The sequence below is a fragment of the Perca fluviatilis genome, chromosome 10 (assembly GCF_010015445.1).
Source record: "Perca fluviatilis chromosome 10, GENO_Pfluv_1.0, whole genome shotgun sequence".
Taxonomy (NCBI): domain Eukaryota; kingdom Metazoa; phylum Chordata; class Actinopteri; order Perciformes; family Percidae; genus Perca; species Perca fluviatilis.
The window spans coordinates 24,101,545-24,127,931 of NC_053121.1; the positions used below are offsets into that span (position 1 = coordinate 24,101,545).

The following is a 26,387-nucleotide window of genomic DNA, read 5'->3' on the forward strand; positions in this document are numbered from 1 at the left end:
TGGCAATAACCACCAGGACAAGTATAACATCTGTCAGGAATAGTCAAGGGTCATACAAATGCAAAGGACAGGTGAACTACTCCATGAGTGTACAACCAGAGACTGAAGACTGTTATCTATTAAGCTATATAAAGAAACAAAGATAATGCAAAGATACTTAACAAAATGTATATGTACTGTAAAATACCATATGCCATGTTGTGAACTTTTAATGAGTAATAACCAGTCTGTATGTGCTTGAAGCATGTTCAATTTAAAATTCTAGATCCATACAACTTTATGCATTCAGTCAATGATTCTAATAGTGTAGCTTGCTGCTTACAGTATGACAGAAACAGTCACAATGCAACAATATAAAATGACGAGAAGTAGTGGAAGCCTGCTGGCATTACAGTTAGCTTAACTTGATTTTAATTTGTCTCAATAACCATAGAGAAATAAATAATATGACTGAACTTTTTTAAATCATTTGACCATTTGAGGCAGAGCCACTCATTGAAACTTTAGACGTCTCAGGATGATTTGTGCATGTGAAGAAAGTTTAAAAGGGGTCCTGTTTCTTCTAAAAATAGCAACTATATAGATCTTGTAACCCTCAACCGGCAGGTCTTTTTCCTCTGCTGCCCCTGAGTGCTAACAGACCTGCAGGACCAAGAGATGTGACATAAAGCCTGCAAAAATTGGACTGGGACTTCTGAATGACAGCTGATAAAATGAATACTTAGAATTATAATTATTATAGTTACCCTAAAAGTGGATTAAGAGGCTTAAAAACTATTTGGATTTTTGTCTGTAAGTGTCGCTTACTCACCATTTGGAACTGGACAGTTTAATGCAAATCCAAGAGGAGGATGAGGTGCGACTTTTAGGCTTTCAGCTGTACAGATTTTGAAGGTAAGGACCCCACAAGCTTTAAAATCAAATACACTACACCTACATGCTGTACAGAATACATTTCACAATTAAAAGCCTAAAGGTTAAGTCAAGGTTTCCAAAAGGAGGATATGATGTGCTACTTTCTGTTACACACCTACTTGAACCCCTCTTTAATTTTTTTTTCTTGACAAAATGAAAAAAGGATGGGAGAACCTACACATTTTGCATCTTATTTTTTATTAGGCTTAAACAGGTGTCAGCTTTTTGAAACATGCACAAGTAGATTCCTCTGTTCTGTTATGACATTTGATGATTTAATTTAAAACCAATCTAAATTGTGCCACCTAATTCCATGTATTTTATTTGGTGTTAGAGAAAAAGGGCTCAATATTATGTTTACAAAATGAAGTTAACAAGATGTTAAGATGGAAACCCTATCTGCTGTCCCACATTGTCAGTAAAACTTTTCAGCACCTGCTAAGTGTGCTTTTTCCTTACTCAAACAAAAAACAAGTTGTCATTTTCACAACATGGTTTGGTTTTTTATCTAGTTGCAGCGATTAAGGTGATCTTGTTTAACATAACATAATAATAGTCTATATCATATTGCGGAACATTTTACTGAACTATTTAGTTTTTAATGCAATTTTGGCAAGTTCCCCTGTTTAAACATTTTAATTCCCCGGTCTGAAAATATAAATGTATTATTATTTATTTAGCTTCTGATTGCTATGATATAGTCTCCAGCGAGCAGTTTGTTGCAAATGGCATCTCATGCATTTTATAAAGTCGAAGAAAACACCTCAGATCATAGAAGAGGGAGCCTACGTGCGCGAGCTGTAGCCTCATTGAATGGGATGACGCATAGCTCTGCAAAGGCAACTGATTGAGAGCAACAGCAAGATGGTGTGCACCATGCAGCACAACCTCCTGCTTTAATTCTTCACCACACCGAGAACACAGCTCACACACTGACTGCCTTTACGGATGGGGCTCGTTTTCATCTCAGCGGTGCTACTGAAGTAAAAAAAAAAAGAAGAAAGAAAACAAAACAAACGTCCACGGTGTGAATAGGCGCTGTAACGGGGGGAGCGCTCTCACGTTGTGTATCCTGTTGATCCTGCCTGCCGAGCGTTTAGAGGAGCAGAGCTCGTCAGTAGGGAAAGCCTCAGACAAGGAAACCTGGTCGCTCAAGCTGCACTGGATGACATATCTCCCCCCGTTTGCTTACACATAGGACGATTGAGTGCTTTGACCTCTATTTTTTCTTTTGAATATTGATTTAAGATCTGTGGGGGAAGAAAAAAAAAAATAAACTGCGCTCCATTTCTCAGCTTTTTTTGCTCCTCTCCTTTGTCACAGTAAAGCAGGTCGTGATTTTTTTGTATGCAACATAACGGGATTCACGGTGGGAGCATTTCCTTTCATCAAATGTGCATTGATGTAGCAGGAAACGTGGAGGAGATAAGGTAGGTTAAAGCATGGTTTTAAGACGCTGGGAAGACTGTGCAAAGATCAGCAGGCTGATTCTTGGTGTTTATTGAAACCATATGGCCTCTTTGTCGTGTGAGTGTGTTTGGAGATCATCAATAGTTGGATGTTTCCACTGATATCGAATTGCCGTATCTCCCACGGTCTATTGTCTCGTTATTTGGCCCTGCTTCAACACCAAACGCTGCTGTTACCGTGTTATTAAAGAAACATTTCTGATGAATATTTCTCTCTTCACAGAACCCTTATCTCAGCACCTGCAACCTGTGGTGAGGACTTCGTTGAGGACAGTCAGCAATTAAAAGGATTGCGATTCTTGTCTAAATTGGGAATTACACATCCAAACTGGGATCTATGAGCGGCAAAGTGGCGAAGCCCAAAGAAGACAAGGATGCTTCCAAGGGTAAGACGCGAGCCTTGCCTTGCACAGACTGCTTTGCCCCAAAATCACAGGTTGTAACGCGACCATGCACCCATTTATCCCTACATGTTGCTCCAATCACCCATTCAGGTTAGACTGAAAACAATAGCAGCCACTGGATGGCGAGCCGTTCCCAGCACGGTGCATGTGGATCCATGCTGTTTGCGATCTGTAGGCCTACATGCTGCACGATGTGTTGCTTTGAGATCACATGCTTTACTTGCATTGACTTGGTGATCGTCAACGACAGAGGCAATTGGGCAAAGCGAAGAACCAGTGTTGTTGCAGAGCAGTATGCTAGTGTCACAGCCTGAGCATAAGAAATTATGTTTACATTCAAAGTAAACATGATCACGTTTAAATGATGACAGTGACGTCGCATTGTGTCACTGGCATCATGTTGAAATGTACCTTTGTGTTTCTGGCTCGCACCTTATATCTGCAGAGTGATATCCACACCTTCTCATCACATCTGTAGAACCATGAAGCGCAGAGCCTTTTCGGTCTCGTAGCCCTGAGCTTATGACTTATGGTGTAAAAAATCATCTCTCCTCTCAGGGACGAAAAGGGAAGTAAACTGCTTATCCATTGCTATGGACACGGAGTGGAGACAGGGTTGCCAGAGGTACCTGGCAGAACTAACCACTGTAACCGCTCCATCTACACCAGGGATGTGCACGACACTTTACGCACCGGCACACACATTACTGCGCCTTTGTCTTGGTGCTCGTTTTTCTATTTATAATAATAAATGAATACATGGTGTTAAAAATTACGCAGTTTTATTGCGTCAGTTAATGTATTTCAAGATATATAGCCTAACAATCAGACTGCATTGTCGTTTTAGCCTTGCCTGAATCATGACTTTCTATAACCTGAAGATATTTCTATGGTCAATGCATAATCATGGTTTACTTGAGTGCACTATAATAACCTGCACTACACTGTGGCAGCTTGCCCGTTTGCAGCCTTCCTGTTTATTTACAGTATAGCAATTCCAGTATATTGTTGTCAAATCAATAAACCTAATTGGTTTATTTTGGCAGCACTGCAACAAGTGAGGACGTGGGCCTGTTGATGTTACTATAAATGGTACATACAGTAATGGTGGTGGCACTACACTAAACATAGTCTGTGCGCACAAACTTTCCTTCAGTTGTTGTTCAGATTTATTTCATTCATAGCAGTGTGAGTTATTATCCTTTGAAAAATACTAGCAACTTAGAGACCAATTATTAATGTGTAATAAACTATTGTGATATGAATATTACCCTATCATAGGCTACAATATAAAGAGACTGCACTAAGTCACACTCAGTAGGACTATATATGATCCACCTATACAGCCTGAACAAAAATAAAGTACCTAAAACATTTTTTTCAGCTACGTATATCATACATTACATAATAGGCCTTAGTGTTTGATGTATATCTTCCTTTTTATGCCAATGATGATGCATTTCCTGTTCATCTACAAGAACCTCCATCAAACTTCTCAATTTTAGAGATGACAACAATTATTTTGTCTCATCTATCCTGATCATTTTGAAAAATACTTTTTTTAGATGTTCCTGCCCTGGGACTGCAGAGCTAATAATAGCTTAATCTGGTACAGAGCATCCCTTTTCTTTGTATATGATTCATGTTTTTTTGTACGTTGTGCCCGGCAAATGCATGTAACAAAACTAACTTATGAAGCTAAAACAAAACAAACAAAACACCAGTTACAGGATAGAGATAGCCCGGCATGTTGTGCTGACAATACAGTGTGCAAAATATGCTCTAAAGTATTGATTTTAAGTTTAACCTCCACAGCAACTTTCCCTCTCATGTCCCGCTGAAAATCAATGGCATGTGTGAACGGCTGACTCATTTAAGCCCTAGGGCACAGTCACCGAACTCTCAGATAAGAGAAAAAAACAAAAAAAAACATCTTTCACCTTAACCAAGAATGTTCAGAAAAGCACAGTCTAGTTTTATAGATGCACAGCACAAATCTAAAAGCTGGTGTGGCTCTGCTGCCTTCCAAAAAAAACTGCAGTTCATTATCTGCATCATTGAGAGGGTCACTTGGTGCCAGCTGCCCTCCATCAGAGACTTGAACGGCACAAAAGCAGGGAATTGCACAGAGGGGAAATCAGTACAGACCCTGCCAATGTTGGCAACCACCTGTCCCAAAAATTATTTTAGGGTCCTAACAGTCTATTAAAGCTGAAACCACCTGCCATCTCCACAGCTTTTTTTCTTGCAAGCTGTTGGCCGACAGAAGCTCCTGACTGCTCTGCTTATTCAGGACTGAATTGATATCCCCATTTCCTCTCATCATTTTGGAATCTTGTTCCAGAATGTCTCAGCTATCTCTGCTAACTTACCAGGCTGCTAAAAATACACATGAATGTAATGTAATCATTATTATATTAGCTTTGTTTCTACTTGTTTATGAGGCTTTCAGTTTCATTTACCCCATATCAAGCTCTTTGAACATGTACACCCAACTACAGCAGATTACTGATTCAACATAGCCAAATCCATAACTTCAGCAGATCTCTGATTGAATGACTGAAAAAGTTATTTGACACAAGAATTTATTGAAAAAGTTGATCGGCACAAGCATTATAGAAATCAGTTTGATGGAAGAAAACTCTCAGGAGTTACTTGTCTCCAAATAAATTATATTGAAATTATATATTTTCTATAATGGTCCCAATTGTAATCATATAAAAAACTGACAGGCTATCAATACTGTGTAGCTTAGGACAAAATTCAATTTTCTCAGTTCAGTTTTTTGACAGCAATCAGTTCCTCTTTCCTCTGTGAAAAGAATATAGTTCATCCTGTAGCAGCACATGTGAAAACCTCACGTATGCAGAGACAGACATGGTGGGGTAGAGGGAGGTGGTGTGCAGCGGAGCTCTAATATCAACACCAGCGAATCACGTTGTGTTAGTTTCCCCCTGTCCTTGTGAAGCTAAGCTGTGCAGACAAAAGTGATGTGTCAAAGCATGACGTACACACTCTCTCAGCTTTACAACTTTCCAGAAAACTCAGCTAGATGAACTCTTGCTTATACCAGTTGATGTACTGTGCATAGATTATGCAGACATGTCCGCATTGTTTGGCCTACTGACAATATACAATCTCATCTAATAGTCACCATCACATTTTACATGTTCAGGTTTAAGAAAGCCAACCGTATGCATTTCTTGCAGACAGTTCATAAATGCCACATTTGTGTGAGGAAAGAACTTTGTCTGCACTTCTGTCACCCTCCTCACACTTCATCCCAGTGCATTGATAGACTCCACTATTGGGTGTCAGTGTCAGCCAGCGGATTCATGTCCGCCTCAAATTGCAGGGCCGAGCCGAGCAGAAGGCACAAGTCTTGCATATTTGCAGGCAGATTAATTCAGCACGAGGCCAGCCACAGAACTGAATCAATAGATGCCCGGAGAGGAGTTCGAAGCTGCTTCATTAATCACAATGCAGGCAGCTCAGTCCTCTACAACACTGACACCTGCTCTAATCTCATCGGCAAACCACGCGCCGTCCACAGTGTTGATAAAATCTTTAGCTGTAATGGCTGGATCTCAGAGAAGCCCCTTTGAATAGCATTTGGTCAAAGGAAGAATTTGGCCATTGTATAATTATGACATTGTTTCAGATGTTAGTAAATATCTGCACTGTCCTCTTAAGTTGTCATCTCTCACTGATATCTGCAGTGGTGGTAATAGAACTTTGCTGGAATTTTTGTTGAGTAGATGTAAAGTTCCTGGTGTGAAATATATCTGTATAATATTAAAATTCATTGGAAGGCAAAGGTTACCAAGTCTCTGGTCTTAGCTGTGACCAGCAGTCAATGTACACATCCCACAGTGCAGACGTTGACAAGCAAGCTCACAGGATTTCCTGCTTTTCGACAGGGTCAGCTTAAATTTTTTTTTTTTCTCAAAGATATTATTACAAAATTCAGGCTTTTCCCATTTATATCCTTCTTAGTGACTGTACAATCTAAATAGTGAACTTTTAGGATTACCATTTGTCACAACAATTTAGCCTGGGAAAACCCTGACAAACTTCCGGCAAATTTGAGATTTGCTCTGCAAGTCAGTCTGGCCAAGAGCCCATTCGAGCCCATTTCCAATTTTTCCAAATCGTGGCACCAATCACAACCATTGAGGCGGGCTTTACATGATGACGATAGCGCAGCGACAGCAAGCAGCTTTTTGTTTACATTCAACATGACGGCCACCGAAGGGCAGCAACCCGTTGATGCCGCTGTCGCAGCTACGTCACCCGGATCGTTGGTCTGATTGGTTGAAGGACTATCCAATTGCACCCAGAGGCATTTGAGCGGCTTCCGTTGGTGACGCCCCTTTGGAAATGGGCTGTGAATGAAGCTTGCCCAGACCCACTCTCAGTTACAACTGAGAAGGGTCTGGTGTCAACCAGGCTAACAACAACTATCTTAACACAGTACAGTATATAACCATTTCTCAAAGCAAAAGCTGTCGAAGCACAAATTAAAAACATGGATGTCCTCGGTCGCTTAAGGTGTAGATTTGACCCAGAAACAAGCTTGAAATAAAAATCTAACCAAAAGCATGCAATTCAAAAAAAAAATACTTCAAAAAGTAAATTAAAAGTTAAAGTACCCAATTACAGTATAAGTCATTTCTATAACAATATATGTTAAACTCAAGAAAAACATTTTGTCACATGAAATCAATCACTGGGGTTTGTGAGGACATGTTCTCCTGGAAGTGTCAGGGTGGTGAAGTTGTTGCCTGTCGGATGCTTTCCTGGTACTGACGCAGGTCCGGCCACACTGCCCGGAGGATACTGGTTCTCCTCGCATCAGAGATCTGCCACTCTTCATCACTGACTCGCAAGCTGATCGCTGTTTGGGAATGTTGAGAGCCCCTCTCTTTAATTCCTCTGTCAGTTTAGGTTTCTGAGTGACACACGGTGCCCTGTGACTGGTGCTTTGGTTTCTGATTTGTTTATTTGAAAAGAAAGGTGTGTCCTTTTTAAGTATGCCAACCACATCGTCGGTTAGCATACTGAGATTGAAGTGGTCAGTTATTGATCAATTAGTGGTGAAATATATCTACCAACATGTTACCATCCTATTAATTTCTTTTGACTTTGAAATGAGAAATCATGCTCTGTCTTACGTCATCACTGCCAGAAGTGCACTGCCCTTAAAATCTCTAAATACCTGACTGTTCTGGTGCATTAGTCAGCTTGCTGCTAGTAATCCACAGAGCTGCATGTCTTCTGAGGTGAATGGCTTTGTGAGCCATCCCCTCAGTGCCTACTGGGACGTGCCTGCCTCCGGTTTTAATTTACCAGGCCGCAGAACCAGTGGAAACATGTCACTGTCTCAGTCATCTTTTTTATTCTTGTCATTTTTTGATGTGGTAATACTCCTCTTGGTAGACATTAAGTTGCTCATGTCATCTGGCTTCCTCTCTAAATATTGACACTCAGAGGGACTGAAGGGTTTTAATCCTTGTTACCAAAATGGTCATGAATGTTAAAACATCTGCCTCTCCGCTAAATCTCACTGCTCTTTCGCAAACACGGGAATACACACAGACACAGCAACATACGTGGTTTTGTGTTAGTGTAATCTCACACACCAGCCATTTATAAAGTGTGTAGTGACACTGGACATTAATAGCATGCCAAAACTGAAAATTGATGCACAAAACATATTTTAGAATTCTTTGTATGCAAGATTTTCTGTCAACAATAAGTTTCATAGACTAAGTGTTCAGTGTTGAAGTGGATTTTATTGCAGCAAAACACTGACTTGGCACTGTAATACATATCATTTCCTGCCTCAGATTTTCCTCTACCCCAAGATGTTGAACATTGCTTATGATGATAATGTAATTTTTCTACACTTGAATTATTTCATCTAAATAATGGTGCTCTGACAAATAGGTGTGGCATCGACTACTACCTGTGAATTTTGGATTACTGCAATTTCACTTTCAGAAATGCACTCTATGCCACAGTAGTTAATCCCATCTAAAAATAATCCCCAGTAATTGTGGTTGTGTGTGTCAAACTGCCCGGATAACAATAAATGATGTCTCTCCACAGGGCCAGAACGCTGACAATTTTTTAGTTTTTTTTCACTGCATATTCAAAACTATGTCACATAAGGCTTTACACTGACATCAGCTATATGAGACTTAACCCTATCCTATTAGTGCTACCTAAAAGCCAAGTTGAGATTTGAGTCTTTATCTGGTGCAGGGACGAGGAAGCGGAGGACAGTTTTTTTCAGTGAATTATCTGCTAAATTGGACAAAGATAGCATCAGCAGAAAATGGTCCTTCAGTGTATCTTTATGTAGTCTGCTTTCCACTGCTGCTCTGAAGAGATCACACTTTAATGACACTGTCTAGTTTCCTTTCTTGCGCTCGTTATATACAGGAGATGACAAATGGCAACTGAATACCTTTGCCAGGCGTGTGGCAACCCAACTCTCATTGCTAATGGGCTCACTGCTGATCAAATGCTTTTAGCCTATCTGAGATGAAGGAAAGCTCATCTGTTCATCTGAGCATGTGGCAGCACTGACTCATTTGTCTGTAAGCCTTCACACCACCCTGTGCTCACTTTCACATTGTGTACATTATGTGCACACATGCATTACTGGAGCTAAATTCCACAGATGTCTTTTTCACTTATCTCCAAACAGAATAAGGCACCACTGAAGGTCTGAAAAACTTCAAGTGGTTATTTTTGTAACTGTTCTGTCAAGTCCTTCAAGAACATTTCATCATGTTTGCTTCAGACTTGAATAATATTTTTTGCAAAACATATTTCCAAAAAATAGAAGTGAAACCCAAACGGAATAGCTATTGGAGGTTTTGAGGGCACAGAGAGGTCAGAGAAGCAGTTACAGTATACAAGGGACACTGTAGAAGCCAAGAGTTTCCATCATCAAAACCACCGACATAGAGCCTGGTGGGACTGAAGCACCAAGACTGTCCTCCCCTGGAAAGCGACCACATAAGTTGTTTGTTCAAGCAGCAATTATGACTCATATTCACGTTTATAGTAGCAGCGCTCTCTAGTGGCTATAGTAATTATGACGAATGCAAAGCCGAAAGTGAGGTTATGAATTATGAGAGTGCCAAATTCCGCTTAAGGAGTATGTCACGTTTTGCGTCACACACGTAACTGGAAGTGAAGTTACCACTGATTTCAACCCAAACCACAATCTTTTTCTAAACTTGAAATAGTTTTGATGCCTAAACATAACCAAACTGCGACCGTTTCACAACGTAAACGACGTGTTTAAAACCACGACTGTTACGTTCTCTGGTTTAGATATGAAGACGGAAAACACTCCTGTGGTTCCTATTTTCTGCCACCCACAGGGGCGCTAATTTATGAAACACTCCTGTGGGTCGTATTAGAGGGTAGGAATAAACAACCTACAGTATCTCACAAAAGTGAGTACACCCCTCACATTTTAGTAAATATTTCATTATATCTTTTAATGGGACAACACTGAAGAAATTACACTTTGCTACAATGTAAAGTATTAAGTGTACAGCTTGTATAACAGTGTAAATGTGCTGTCCCTTCAAAATAACTCAACACACAGCCATTAATGTCTAAACTGCTGGCAACAAAAGTGAGTACACCCCTATGTTAAATTCCCATAAAGGCAGGCAGATTTTTATTTTATTTTAGTTCCCTTGGCCGTATGGTTTGGAGGACTTGTTGGAAGCACCATAGTGTTGAGTTAAAGATTGAAGAGAGGGGCATTTTCTGGTCAGAGTGTCAAAATCATGTAGTGTACAAAGGTTTTATAGCCGGCTGGATTCTATATTTTAAATCATGCTCAGGATTAATAGTTGCTCTGGACATGAACTAATTAAAGTTGGTGAAAATTATAACGGGGATTAAGTCGAGGTAAGAAAGGGAGGCGATAAGGCTGGACCAGTGGTAATAAACAGGAGCTACAGGCTACAGTGTCTAACTGGCCAGAAGGCCTCTGTAGTGCTGATGGTAAGGGCAAATGATTGCCTCGGGTTTGAGCAGAATGCAGATTAGTGATTGGCAGTCTCTTAACTTTGAGCAAGGCTGTACTCACTGTAGTGATGAATCACCAGGAAGACACCAGAACAGCAAACAACCATCTCCTCTGCACACATGCAGAGAATAGTTAACAGGATTACCCGCTTTGTGCTCTTCCCCAATCCTGCAGCTCATTTCACCAGCCAGTCACATCCGCTTGCATCAGTGTTCCACCTCAGCAGGTCTCACTGCCTATGAGGAGAACTATCAGTGTAGAAAGCAAAGAGGAAGTCCTGAGCTGACCTGATGAAGGTATTTTTTTAACAGGCTGGTAGTGGCTTTTTGAAGCCTGATTCATTGTTTGTTGTAACCTACAGCGTTCTGGGTATGCCAAGTGTCAACTGTGATTTTTAAAACCCTGGAAAGTGTTCCTTAACACAGACTTGTGCGAGAAAGTGTGTGGCAGCATGAACAAAATAGGCACCAGCAGTTGCAGTTAAGCCCACACTGACAGTAAGGAATGAGCAGAGCAGGTTCAGGTTGAAAGATATAATTGTTTTGCATTTATTTTAATGACATTCTGTCGGTGCAACATGTCCCCAAATGGCTACTGTTAGCTAAAACTGCATTTGAATTTGGGTATTGTGTTTGTGTTGCAGGTCATGTTTATTTTAGAAACCGTTAAAGATAAGCAAACTATATTTTCATAAAGCAGAGCTATTCAGTTGTCACATATATTTTATATAAACTGGAATGGCTTGGACTCATTATCAGCACTTCTAGACAAAATCTTTTATTGCAGTAAAATAAATTCATATGCAACTATTTTGTATGACAAATGTTGGCCAGAAATGTTTGTTTTTTAGTGTTTTAACTAGGACCACAATCCTTTTCCAAACTTTACCAAATGATTTTTGTTGCCAAAACTCAACCTTGCCAACATGCAAAATTTGAAGGAATAACCAACAGAAAAACACTTACAGTAAACATTTGCAGCGACATTAAAGGTGCAATATGTAATACTGTCAGCTAGTGTTTAAATTATTTACTGCAGTACAAATTCAAAATACTAGAAAGAGTCGTCTCCCGCGCCCCCTCATCCCCAGACTCGAAGTTCACGGAGGTTGCCAGGCTGAGACCGCAGCATCCATAGTCTCGCCTTGCCAGACCCTCCTCCAAAGCGCGCTGAAGGAGAATCCACAACAATGTTGCTAGATGCTTGTCTGACATAGCCAGACATTACTTTGCTGCACAGCAGAGTAGCTCACGTTAGATGCTGGCTATATTGACAGTCATAGAAGCCCGTGCTCACGCGGAGCTCTGTACCCAACTGACAGACACACTTTTTTGGCTTAGAATTATGGTAGGAACCGCTAAAAAAACAACAACCTCGCCGACCTCGCCACCCGACGGACAGACACACTTCCTAGGCTTAGAATTACGGTAGGAACCACTAAAAATAACACTACCTTGCCATCCTATCCACCCGACTGAATGCACTCTATTGTCTTACGGTGTGGATCCACATGGCCGTGCAACGCTTCTGTTGCGCCGCGCTCCACTTTACTCCTATGGGTGACGTCAAGCGACTTTAACGCGCCCGCAAAGCATCCCGGGAAGCCGCCGCTGCATTTGAAAAACTGCTGCGCGTCCAAAAAGCTGGCCGATGCCCATCTGTATGCAAATTAATCCGTTGAACGCGACTACCCAATAGAAGTAGATGAAAATCTTTCAAACTGACCTTCGTGGATCTGAAATGAAGACAGATTCAGCAACTGTATGGCCTATTTCTCGCTTAAAATTAAAAAATTTAAACACGTTTCGGTAAAATACGAGATCGTATTCTCAACGAGCCGCCATGATGGTCGTTTTGAAATTCGGGAGTAGACAGACCCACGTGATGCGTTCATCCAATCAGCTGCTGGTCAAGGGCGTGGAGCATCAACCGTGGATGTATGACGTCGCGACACCACGCTTCAGTCGTGTCACAAAAATTGATCTGTACTGTTAGAATTACGGAACAATCGCTAAACACACTGCAAACTCACTGTACTCTCTTCCCGATTTACAGCCCCCCTCTCTTGGCTTAAAATAACTCACAGTTACAGCCTACATGTTGTAAACAACATTAGCAGGTTTAGCATGGCGGTGTTAGCCAGGACCAGTCGGGATCACTTTAGTGGCTGTGTCTCTATTTGTTTTTGCGAGCAACCAACTCGGGTACTCAAGCTATATAATTTAATGTGAGTATAGAAATGTTCAAATGACATAAAATGCCCATCCCTTGTATTTGTGATAAATTAGCTTGAAGCTAAAGCTTACCAGTTCAGGAGGAAATTAGCCAACTCTTGAGTGCTTTTGGGCTCCAAGCTGTCTCCATCTTTCAAATACATCTCCAATATTTACCGGGGTTTGTAACGTCTCTGGTCACGCAACTGTTAGAAACATGCCAGTTTTTTTTTAGGTCGGGTATAATCTATCTCTGTTAATCCCGTTCATTTGTTTGCTGCTTTCATGGCTGTACTACAGCTGTAGTGCTCTGGGTTTACGTTGTTAAAGGTATATCTGGCAACACAAACAGAAATTCCGTCACGGAACGGAAATTTCAAAAGGAGAAAATACTGGCATTAGCATTGTTGTCAGAAAAGTAGTATTTAAACTTAGCATGTTTCCTTAATATCTGATGACGCATTGGGGTTAGGGTTAGGGTTATAGTACAGTAAATATATTACATATTGGACCTTTAAGCTTTCCCAAAAATGTCGTTGCTAGTGCCAAATAGTTGCATTAAAGTAATTATTATAAGAGATAGGGTTTAGCGGTGCAGTGCAACCAGCCAATGACTTGGGTGGATGAGAAGATGTAGTTGGAAGCCTGAGGAAGAGTAAGCAATTTGAGTCATTGCTCATTATTTAAGGCCTTGACTGACCCCCGCTACCTTCATTATGCTGCATGCACTCCGGTGGTTTATACTATTGACCATATTGATCTCCGTCACCTACTCAAAATAGCTCTTTCAGTCTCCAGAGTAAAGGTTGAGGATACAGGAAATAAGACTGTATTGGTTTTAGCTTCCAGGTGTCTTGACTGACGGGTAGGAGGGGTCAACACAGACTAAACATAGGTGTGTGTTAGATTGCTAATGAAGATGGACATTAGACATCTGAAAGATGATTATGAATAGTACATAGATGCTGTGAAGGGGACAAAATAAATAACTGCACTAACTTTAAAGTCATATACAGTATATGTAGCCTATAGATTTACATCTTTCGGCCATGTTTAATGTCTGGATTGACTGGGGCACTTAGTATTGGCTTCTCTTGAGCTGAAATATGAACGATGATATATAGCAGAAAGCTACTCGTACCATTCCTCAGATAAAGCTCATTCATTCAGCATTGATGAGGACAGAGGATGGAAGGTTAATACATTTGGAGTGAAATATTCAAAAGAGAAAAGAAGATAAAAGAAAATTCACATAAAATGGTGGATGGTTAAAATCACAGTAAATTCAGTAATAAATGTCAACCTCTCAAATGAAATGTGGGCGTGTGCTTTTATATGCGCTTGTGGGTTAATTTCAGATATATTTTAGTACTCACTGTGTGAGAATGATAAAGCAAGTGTTAAATGTGAGGGGCTTTCTGTTTCGAGGATGTGAGAAAGAATGGGGAATAAAGACATTGTTAAGATGACTGCTAAATATAGCAACGATCCTTCACTGGTCCCTGAAGCCAGTTTTACACAGTCTGGAGCAGTGAACATCACGGCTGCGCCTGCCTCCTTCTCATCAGTGAGACATCATTTACATAATGAGACGCTGCCACGGCAACAAAGCCCCAATAAGCATGGGAGTCGTCAGTCGTGGAGGGGGTGGATACCAAGGTGCCTTCCTAACATGGGCTCTTGATGTGCTGCGGGCTGCAGCATTGTGAACGCTGTCACACATGCACACACACAAACATATGGTCTGAGACTGAGAGAGAGAGTCCGTATGGAGAGACACACTTGATTAGAAAATAAAGGGTGGGAAGGCAACTGTGAATGGGCGGTCCTCTGGGGTGGTGTTGGTAGAGGGGTTGGAGCTGTGTGTGTGTGTGTGTGTGTGTGTGTGTGTGTGTGTGTGTGTGTGTGTGGGAGCATTGTGAACATTTGGTATGTACACATTTTATGAATGTGAGTTATCTGTGGTTTGCTGTTTTGGGCATGTTGGTCTGTTTTTGATACCTGGTTGTTATAAGGTGTTTGACACTGCACTCTTCTTTCTTTTCTATTATTCCATTATTTTATTATTCGTAATTGCTTACAAGGTCTTACAAGTTCAGATATCAACTGTATGCTGTTTAATGGGTTCAGATGTAATGTCCTTTTTCTTGGTGAATCCACTTCCCCTCACTTTTCTTATATTATACTTTTCCCAGATTGGTTTGCAACAAGATGTAGGCTCCAATATACATGATTTGTGTGTGGAGATACCAACAGCAATCATGTTAGAGGTATTGCAAAAGCTGAAGGAAGAGTTTAATGAGTTTTTCCTTAAAGAGTTAAATGTTTTGTTGCATTCTATTGCTGCTGCTGTCAGCATGAAAGAGGTATTTTTTTGCCAACCAAGATCACAATCTTAATATGCATCCTTTTATGTTTGGTTGATACAAAGCAATTATATGCAACCAGCATCCACGTAGATACAGTATTTTAGACATTAGTTGATGCATGTCTTGTTTGGCCAGTTTTCTATGTGATTAAAACATACCATAAAAGCAGAAAGTGGAAAGTATGCCACAAGACATATCACTATTTTTTTACTTTAAAGTATTTTGGATGGATTTTCCCAATGAACAACAGTTTTTCACAAAAATGATGTAGACAGAAGACAGAATCCTTGACCATACATACGTAGAACCAAATCTCCAACACAAGGGGACTGAGACAACATCTCTTACTACTATCCACCAAATGACTTCAAATGCCATTTGTATTTTCTCATTTTTAGTAGGCTCGCCTCCAAGGGTCGAAACATCTCCAAAATCAGAAAGATCTTTTTTAGCAGGGTAAGCTAACATACTGTAGCCAGTAGGGCTGCATATTGCTGATTTCCTGAATTGATTCAATTCCGTTTCACCATGTCCCGATTCAATTTAATTTCCAATTTGATTTAATATTGATTCGATTAGGGATATTTCAGTTACAATACCAATTTGCTTGAATATGAAAGAAATTCTCAGAGAACTAATGCTGTAAATGTATTTAACACGGACACACTACAGTAGTCAACACAATAAACATGTACAAGTGTTTTCTTCAGTGCAGAGACAGTATATCTAAAGCTATGTATCTGTAAAAAATGGCCATACTATTTCTTCCCTTGCCAAACTTTCGCCTAACTTTGGAGCATTATTTAGCATGACATGGATTCCAATATCTTCGCTGTAACTTTAAAACGGAGCCTCTTCAAAGATCGATCTTGGGATTTAATGAATCAATATCGTATCAGTCCAGTCAAGATAGATTTGAATCAGAAAATTGATTTTTTAAAACCAACCCTAGTAGCCAGTGGCAGTTGTAGAATCTGGGGGACCCCCTCTCAAATCACCACAACGTGTGGTGACCTGAATGTCACGCAAACTGATTGTTTGATCCAACTTCCATCGGGAGGCAGAAATGCAGAATAAAAAATGTGTAAACATTACAAATTGTACAAATATAAAAGCAGCAGCGATGTGAACTGGAGAAGCATGTTCCCATCTAGCATAAACATTTGTTTCCACACATCTCTGATAAAAACTATAGAATAAAAAAAATATTAGCCTCACACAATCACATTTTTGCTAGCAGTGTTTGCAATTAATACTGTAGGGATGGTTAATGGTTTGAAACATACACTGGTCCTGTAGATCTACAAAAACATTAACTTATACCTTTAGCTAGACTGCCGTGTGATTCAGTTTCCCACCTAACAAACTTTTGTTTTAGTTTTGTCAGATGTCATCAGAGATTCTCTGTGGTGAATGATCACATCATTTTCAAAGTAATTAGAGGAGACAAGTCTCTGCCTACACTGCAGTACAGAGAGAGAGGAGAGAGAGAGAGATGGACTGAGAAGCAAAGGGACAAATAGAGGGAGTGTGAGAGGGAGATAGTGAGAGAAAGAGAGAGAGAAATGACAGTCAGTGATCTAACAGTAATCTGGCTACCATAAAGAAGATGAACTGTGCTGTAGGCGAGATGAAAAGGTTACACGCTATAACCACAAAATGCCTCAGCTTTGCTTAAAGGTTACAGTGAAAATGGTAATTTGCCCTCCTTACTGTGCTTCCATCACTAATACCATCTACAGTAACCGTAGCCAGGGTCCGAAATTAACATTCGCCTTGCACCAAATGTGGGTCGATGAAAATGGTGGATAAACCCTTAAAACCTGAAACCCCAACCAGAAAGTTTTGTGATGTACACAATGTAAAAAACAAACAAAAAAAACTGCAATATAAATATTTTGGCTGGTAAAAAATATGCTTGGCTGGTGGATCTTTTCACCTACCTGCCAATTTGGCCGGTGAGTGAAAAAGTTAATTTCAGGCCCTCACTGTAACAGTTTAAGTTCTGATTCAAGTTTGACTCTATTCCACTCTGTCATTTTAAGAGAGCCGATGAACTTCAGTACACCAGGTCCAAATAAAGTACTGCTCAATACTTAATAGTTGTTCCAATCCTTGGATTTCTGACCTTTATGTCATGTCCCTGTGTTTCATGTTTCAAGTGGTCAGTTGTTCTCCCCGTCCTTACACAACAGACACATTCTTTAAATATTTTATATATATTCTTTCTTTGTTGTACTATTCATAGCTCAAAGACCTTTATATCACAGCAACCTTTAGAGCAAGTTTGTCAGCGAAGGAACTCTACTTTGAGTGTGAGATGGCTCTTGTTTTCAGATAATAGTCTGTATAAATGTCTTTATGTGACGTGTGTGTCTCTGTGTGTGTGTGTGTGTGTGTGTGTGTGTGTGTGTGTGTGTGTGTGTGTGTGTGTATGTGTTTATGTGTTTTCTTTCTGGTCTGCCAGTGTATTCTCAGGGTTTTGCAGGGCTATCTTTGTATTTGGCTGTACTCTGTAGCTCACAATGGAAGGCATCTGGTGTTTGTTTATAGCCCATATTTTATCTTTGTCTTTTGTTTGTATTGTGAGTCTTCTGTGTGCTGCACTGTGCATATATGAAAATAAATGCAGTCTGTTTGTATGATTGTGAGTGTGAAAGCGTGTGGTACAAAAGGAATAATTAGTCCCATAGTCAATTGATTATTTTTTGATTTTGTCGATTGACAAAAAAAATTGAGAATATGCTGCATATCTCTTAAATAAAAATATAATGATGTAATAAAACTATCCAAACATTCATACTGGAGCATGAATAATTTAAGAAATGTGAACATCTGTAGACACTCGCACATTTCCACATAATTATAGTGCATGCCTTCATGCTCATGTCACCAGTGAAAACATGAACATCCTCGTAACAAAAGCGAGACATATTGATATTTTAGAATGGCTCTTGATACCAAGCATTGAGTTCAGCAGCTCTCTAAAAATATCAATCCAGTGAACGACGTCATTACTTCTACACATCCATACCGCTCCAACAGTTTTATAGGATGATTTTACGCATTGTGTGAACTTGTGTGTCTGCTTAGAAACTATTTGGACCCTGTGGGCATTTTTGGTAGGATGAACAGAATGTGTTGTTTAACATTGTGTGGAGGCAGTCCTCACACTTGCTCTAAAATCAGTCCTCACACCCGTTAAAAAAAGCACTTGCATGGCTCCTTAGCTGTGAGACACAGGAAAGTGAAAAAGAATAATATTTTTGTCTGTCGGTTCATTGAACTTTATTAATTTTCTTTGAACGACAACAAGCTTGGTGCACAATTCCAAACTCCACCCATTCCCTGACATTTGTTTTTTGGTGTAGATGAAAATGGCTGTAATGCATCAACAAAGCAGATGCTTTACTTTGGTAGTACATTGACAAAAAATCTTGTCATTCAAACAAAATGTGGATATTGTTTTTATTTTGTCAAATGTATCCATTCATTCATGGATTCTGAGGGATCTTTATGCTCAGAGTAGGAACTGGAGCTGCGACCAATTCTGGCGATTCAGGAAGTGTTGAAGCTTACAACATGCTACTCTACAAATAATGCACAGGCTCCATCAGCTACATGTGTTGGGGGATTGTGTATAGTGTGTGTGTGTGTGTAGGGTTTGTGTGTGTTTGTGTGGGTGGGTTACTCAGCGCTCCACGCTGTAAAGTTTGGGACAGATGGCTGCTCAGTCTCATTGCGAGTTGCTTTACCGGTCTCTTGGCTTTGGCTCTGGGTCTCTATCCTGTTTTGACCACACACACACACACACACACACACACACACACACACACACACACACACACACACACACACACACACACACACACACACACACACACACACACACACACACGGAAGTATCCAAGTTCCTTTTACCCAGCAGGCTAACCAAGCTGCCTGCTCTGAGATAACCACTAACCCTGCTGCTGAAAGTGACCTGACCCATGCTGGAATCTAAAGCAACATGCTAAACGCTGCGACAGGCGACTGGCTCAGCAGGGTTACATTACAAGCATACGTAAGTCAATGGAATTTACTTTAACATGAATTTAACTCACAGTAAAAGTGTCCACATTATGAGTTGCTCTTCATTAGTTGCAGTAGTACAGTAAATGGATTTAGCTTTCTGTGAATTACTATGCCAGTGCATCTTATATCAGGGGTTTTCAATCGAAACAATTGTGTCCTTTTTACAGCCAGTATTTGTTGACATTTTGGCAAATTGGCACCATTAAATGTATGCAAAATTAGCTTTTTATAGTTCCTGTTTGCAATGTTCCCATTTACATATTGTAAAGAAGAAAACTTAAAAATGTGATGACGTGATGATTCTCAAGCAAGTTCTGCAGTTAAGGAGAATCACTTTTTTTCTATGATTTCTAAGCAGATTTATGAATCCTTGGTTTGCAATGAACATCAGAGACGAGTGTAGCAACCTTAAAGTGATGGTTTGGAGTAATTTCACCCTAGGGTCCTTTGCACCATGACCTCGAGCCAAACAACCCCCTAGAAGCTTTTTTCACCTGTGTCTAACATTGGGAGAGTTAGTGTAGAGTAGCGTTATCAGCTGAATAGCTTAGCGCAGAGGCTAATGGGCCCACGTTTGTATCTCGTAAATGACCCCACTAATAACGCCCGAAATGATACCAAACTTCTACACTAGTACAAATAGGTTATGTACTCATAAAACGATGGATTGGAAAGTTTGTAACTACACCAGAAGTTTATGAACACTTGCCTGCTCTCTTCTGCTTTCTGTTGCTGCTGCTGCTACCTGCAGTTAGACGAGTGCTTAGGGCCGTCTACAAATTACTACACCGAAAAGAGATGCAACAAAAATATTTATTAATTTAATGATTAAATAAGGTAATGTCTCCAAACTTACCTCAATTATTACTTGTCTCCTGCTAGTTATACTACAGCACTTACTTAAAAAAAAAAAAGTTAAATTAAAAAATATTTTTGTTGTATCTCTTTTCGGTGATGTAATTTGTAGACGTCCCTAAGCACTCGTCTTACAGCAGCAACAACAACAACAGCAGAGAGCAGAAGCCAGCAGGCAAGTGTTATTTACATAAACTTCTGGTGTACTTACAAACTTTCCAATCCATCGTTTTATGAGTGCATAACCTATTTGTACTAGTGTAGACGTTTGGTATCATTTCGGGCATTATTAGTGGGGTCATTTACGAGATAAAAACGTGGGTCCATTAGCCCCTGCGCTAAGCTATTCAGCTGATAACGCTACTCTACGCTAACGCTCCCAATGTTAGACCCAGGTGAAAAAAGCTTCTGGGGGGGTGTTTGGCTCGAGGTCATGGTGCAAAGGACCCTAGGGTGAAATTACTCCAAACCATCACTTTAATTGCCTCCACGAGCTGTGTTTTAAAGCCACTACTGCTGCCTGTAACTGCTGACTGTGTTGATGAGCGGGCAAAGTCAGCGGGATAAACTACAATAACTAACTTCCAGTTGTTTGTAGAACACATTCCACCTGCCCCTTTCTCCTTATGCACTATCTTTGCGCCATGTCTCTTCCTTTGCATCCACCTTCAACACTTGCGCACCTCACAGTTTAAAAACCTCTGACTTAGATATCTTGCCTCTGTTGCAGACCTTTGTAAATATGTTGGAATCTTAATTTGTATCTGTATGCAGCATCTCTGCTTTATAACTTCTATTCTGAGTTTGCTATTCTCAAAACAAAAAACAAATTCACCCCAGTGAAATTGCACGTTAGAAGGCAGTCCCATTCCTTGATTGCATAATTAGCCACTACCTTAATAATTAAGCACTAATTACCAGCAGATTGCGAGCGCAAATTGAATGAAAGATCCTGGGTGAACATGCTCTGCGGAAATATGGCCCCCACATATACAATTACAGTGTAGAGACAGAGGAATGATGAGAAAGGGTTGATACATCCTGAGCTTGTGATAGATTTGATGACGGCTTCTCCAGCTCTGCTCATCTGGCTATGAATAAAACTGATAACCCTGGTGGATATATATATTTGCATTATGTGCAGCTGTGTAAGGGTGCAGAAGTGTTTTTATTCAATCAGCTCTGTGTTTGCTCTCCTTTGTAGCAGATTTTGAGACAGATAAAAACGTGAAAGTGTACAGGAAACACAGCGCTTTTCTCTCTTTGCTCCTACCAGTCTGAGCATACACAAGAGTATACACACTAATCCACACACACAGGCTGTAACATCCAAACACACACACAGAACTCAGCAGTGGATATGGGTTGTCATTGCAGGTGCAAACATCTTCTTCGTCTCTCAGATTTACTAAATCAAAGCAACATTTTTATAAAGCAAATCTTTCCTCGAAGAAGTGACTTACATATAATGGTACATGTGTACCATTATATGTATGTACATGTGTGTACACGTGCTCAGTATAGAAGGATGCCATATTATTGAAGGCTAATGAAGATCTCGTTATTACATAACAATACAAACAGTTGGATCACTCGTTGGCTTGTTCACACCACATCCAGAAGAACACCATAAATACAGTAAAAGCTTCAGTAAACCTCAGCCACAATAATTGTGCCCTCCCCTTTAAATGTGAAATCTAGCTCAGACATAATTACCGTACTGGTGATGTTATGTTTCTCAACCGTTTTTTTAAACTAGTTTGAGCTGAACTTATTAAAGCTGTACCGCCACTAATTAAGTAGTTTGTCTTTGCAAAGCGATCTCCGCTTGCCCACTGCTGCTTACTAATGATTAGTTGAATCACGGCACACTGCCTGCTGACTGAAGGGGAGATGAAAGCAGAAAAATGGAAGAAAAATGACCCGATGGTGGCAGATTTTCAAACAGGCAGTGCCGAGGCTGTCGTACACGTCATCGCTAAATCGTGCCAATTTGGGCTTGTTAACAGGCAGTTGTGTGGGTGCTCTGAAGGTTCCTGTGGATGTTATAGACTATACAGGTTTACTTCAATTAAGAGAACTGAAGTTTAAGGAGAAATTGAGGTACACAGTTGCATATTACAGTCTTATTCATTATAATTATAATATTAGAAGAAAGATGCTGATACTGCACTCTAAATCTTATTTTTACTATCAAACACTCATGCCCTATAAGCTTGAAAAAAAAGCATTTTAAAAGTTTACTTATATAACAACAGCAACTGTGGGTTGCTTGAATTTGTGACAATGCATTCCCATGGCAGAAAGTTTTCACAGTGGAAAAAATTATCAAAACATAATAACATTTAAGAAAAGCTTTCATAACACTCCTGCAGGATAATCCACTTCTTCTCTGTCTTCAGCTGCCGAACTGTGTTAGGGCAATATTTACGTCATTTGGACGCTTTACATGTTATGTTCATTTTGCACTACATGTTTTAATAAATTAATGAGAAAATACTCATTTCATTTGTCAAGTATTTAATTCTCACAGGTGTACATACAAAATAGGCTTTACTATGTGGTTATTCAATATAGACTATTTATTTATTGAATTACCAGAAAACATGCTATATCGTGATATATATTGTTACCGATATATGAAATGTCCTACTGTGTATCTGGATAGAAGATTTTGGCCATATCGTCCAGACCTACTAAATACTGGCATGGCTTGAGGAGGCCAATAAAGCGACACTAAAGCAGTGTATTTACTAATTTCTTGGAAAAACAATGTCTGAAACACACTAAGAACACAGATGGACAATGGAAAAGTGGATTATACTATATATAAACTATATATATACTATATTTTGCCCTAAAAACTTCCTCCCTGAAAAAGCTGACCACTGCTGCAGTTTTTTGTGATGGCCCAAACTATATAAAGCCATGTTTAATAGTTTTACTGTTTCACAGCTGTGATGGATTCAAGCCAACTGTAAAGTCTAGAAGGAATCAGTGTTTGATACCCAAATCTATCAAGGTTTTGGGTGAAGAAACACTTTGAAGCACATATAGACTATATTCTGTGTGGTTGAAATGTCCTGAACCAAACAGTCATCAAAATGTGCTATATAGGGGTATTCTGCACATGCCCAGTTACATGCCATTCTTGTCAGTTTTGAAGCATATCATTTGTGTGCTTGCTGTTGTTGTTTCACGTACACGTAGATGGGGATGTTAAAGGTATATGTATTTTCTTTGGACGTTTCTGGGCATCAGCCTTTGGGCACTGGGTGTGTAGACCCATGTATGTGCAAGCATGCATCCAAGAGGAAGCTACGAAAATGGCAGCAACAGTGCTGAAAAAAATGCAAAAATAGCAAGGCGAAACGCCAAGCGGAAACAGCTTGTTCCAAACCGAGAGGGAATCTGGGGTTGGCTTTCACTTTTTCTGCCGTATGTGATGCTGCAGGTGGTAAACTGGGTTTTCTGGCAACCCCGGTCAGGGGACGTGCGCTTCTGGGGTGTTGTTGAGCCAGGGGGAGGAGGGGCCAACTTTGAATGACGTGTTTACAAACAGTAAGGGGCAATTCCTGCATAGTATCCCTTTCAAAATGACAAGGAATGAACGGGAGAGTGAAAGGCAGTAAGATAGTAAACTAACAGGTAGCTTATCATGCTGACCACATGTGTTGAGTCTGACTATTATAGCAGTGGGAAGTCCTAGCTTTTATTTTGAAGGATCAGTGTTTTAACATCAGACTTTGTAAAAGCAAACATTCAGAGGCAGGGGTTGTGTGAGCTAGTATAGATCTAATGGCTTTCCCATCTGCTGTGTCTGGGCAGTGTGAGGCTGGCAAGGGGCCCCGTGCTCCTTCATGTCATCTAATACACTACATGGAGGTGGAGGGAGAGCAGTCAGATAATTTTAGCTTATTCTAAAGACATTACTGGAGACAAAGTGTGAGTGTGTGCATGTCTGACTGAATCTATGATCATAGTATTTAAAGACTTTGTGCGTGTGTGTACTGTATGCACATGTTGGCGTGTATATAAATAAACATTTGCATGCAGATGCGTTGTAGCATGAATATTGTAACACGAATGAAGTCACAGCGTGTGGTAACACGCAGAATAATCTACACACGTTAATTCTCGGTCAAGGCACAGCATCACCTTTCAGATTACTACAAATGAATAGTAACTCCTATCAAAACAGGTCAACAGGATTTCAACTAATCATCATTTCAGTGATATCTGATCACATTCAGTGCAAAACGACATTTTACATTTGAACAGAGGTGGGTAGATTAGCCAAAAATTGTACTCAAGTAAAAATACTGTTACTTCAGAATAATATGACTCAAGTAAAAGTAAAAAGTAGTCATCCAAATAATTACTTGAGTAAGAGTAAAAAAGTACTTGGTGAAAAAACTACTCAAGTACTGAGTAACTGTTGAGTAATGTCTGATTTATTTTTTAACACAAGCATTCAATCAGACAGAAAAAAATACAAAATAATCATCTTTAGGCAAATTATATTTCATCCAATCACTAAAATAAATAAAAATTAATTAATTAGTTTCTTCTTCACAAATCTACTCAAGTAAAAGTAAAAGGTATAGTGATTTAAAACTACTCCTAGAAGTATAATTTTATCAAAAACTTACTCAAGTAAATGTAACCGAGTAAATGTAACTCTTTACTACCCACCTCTGCATTTGAATGTTGAAGAGAAGTTTGAAGAGAGTTTTATAGACCCTCAATGTGAATTGCCCTTTTATGACAGTAAACTGTGTGTAAAGGGATAAGGCTAAAGCCAGGTAGCAGGGTTTTTTCACAAGATAACATGCAGAAATTATCACATGTGAGCATTCACTCACTGTACACAACTGTCTGATTATCGTGCATGCGTATGTACAGTATAGAGTGTACATGGCAGAGGCCCATGCATGTGGTCTAGCAAGGTTATTTCATGTGACTCCGCTGGCTGGAGGGTTTCTCTCTGCATCTCTCTCGCTCTCCTCCCGCTTCTCTCCATCTCTCCCACTTTGAAGCGTGCTATGTGCTGTAGGATGCTGTCTGAGCCAGCACCAGTCTGAATGCTGATGAATGTCTACACAGATAACCTGCGACTGATCTCACTGTCTGACTCCCCTCAAATGTAACCCTTGTGTAGCCAGGCAAGTTTAAAAAAAAAGAAATACATACTTATTTGTAGCATTAGCCTGGTGACTAGGGGGTTACACACATTTACGTAGCACTTGGAAGTTGTGCAGAACAACACAAAGTGCAGTTTTGGCAAATGAGTAGCTGCAGTTAGGGACTGATGTCTCATTCAAGTGTATTACAATGATAGTCTATTGACTGAGAAGAATCATCACTTAGGTTACCCTGTCCAAAGATTTAAAGGCTTCAGTAACAAGCCCACTTCTGGAACCCTCAGAAAACTCTTCTCATTGTCATCACCTTTCCAATCTGTTCACTCCACTTCTTTTTCATCACTTCAAACTACTTCTAACAGCACATTAGTAATCCCTTTTTAGAAAGGGTTTCAATATCTCTGCTTGTCTTCTTCCCTCCTATCACTTCCACTTCAACTTACTCTTAACATTGGACTGAGAATAACATGACGCCACAACTCCTCTTCCTCCCTTAGCGACACTTAGATATCATGTTGTCAAATTTTATGTCGCTCTGCTGGCCAACGAGCTTGTCATTTCCTGGGCCAGAAGTTTTACAGCGGCCCATCTAATAATTGCTGAGTAAAATTAAAGTGCAGTAAAATTTGAACACCAAAATAATGCATGAAGAGAAACACGCATAAAGCTATTCAATTAGATAGCTTTCTTCATATAATATCAAAATTCTGTCATTCTATAAACACTGGATATGCCTAAACTTGTAGAAAAGAGCCTCTGAGACTTGTGTCAATACACTTACATGCATGCACGCACGCACGCACACACAGACACACACGCACACGTGGGCATGCACACACACACACACACACACACACACACACACTCATCCCCCCCATCACC

The 26,387-nt window shown here is 40.0% G+C and overlaps 1 protein-coding gene across 3 annotated transcripts in view; it reads left to right on the forward strand.

The window, feature by feature from the left end:
• Positions 1-644: 644 nt before the first annotated feature.
• The window catches only part of fgf13a (fibroblast growth factor 13a), a 99,305-nt gene continuing 73,562 nt past the window's right edge, over positions 645-26,387 (forward strand). For 2 of the 3 annotated variants that reach the window (XM_039813551.1, XM_039813554.1), the window contains exons 1-2: positions 1,749-2,345; positions 2,608-2,770. In XM_039813551.1, coding sequence (XP_039669485.1) covers positions 2,722-2,770 — 49 coding nt within the window. In that variant the 5' untranslated portion in view covers positions 1,749-2,345; positions 2,608-2,721. Of the gene's footprint in view, positions 895-1,748; positions 2,346-2,607; positions 2,771-26,387 lie in introns of those variants that run through there. The other variant, XM_039813552.1, reaches the window with a different exon arrangement.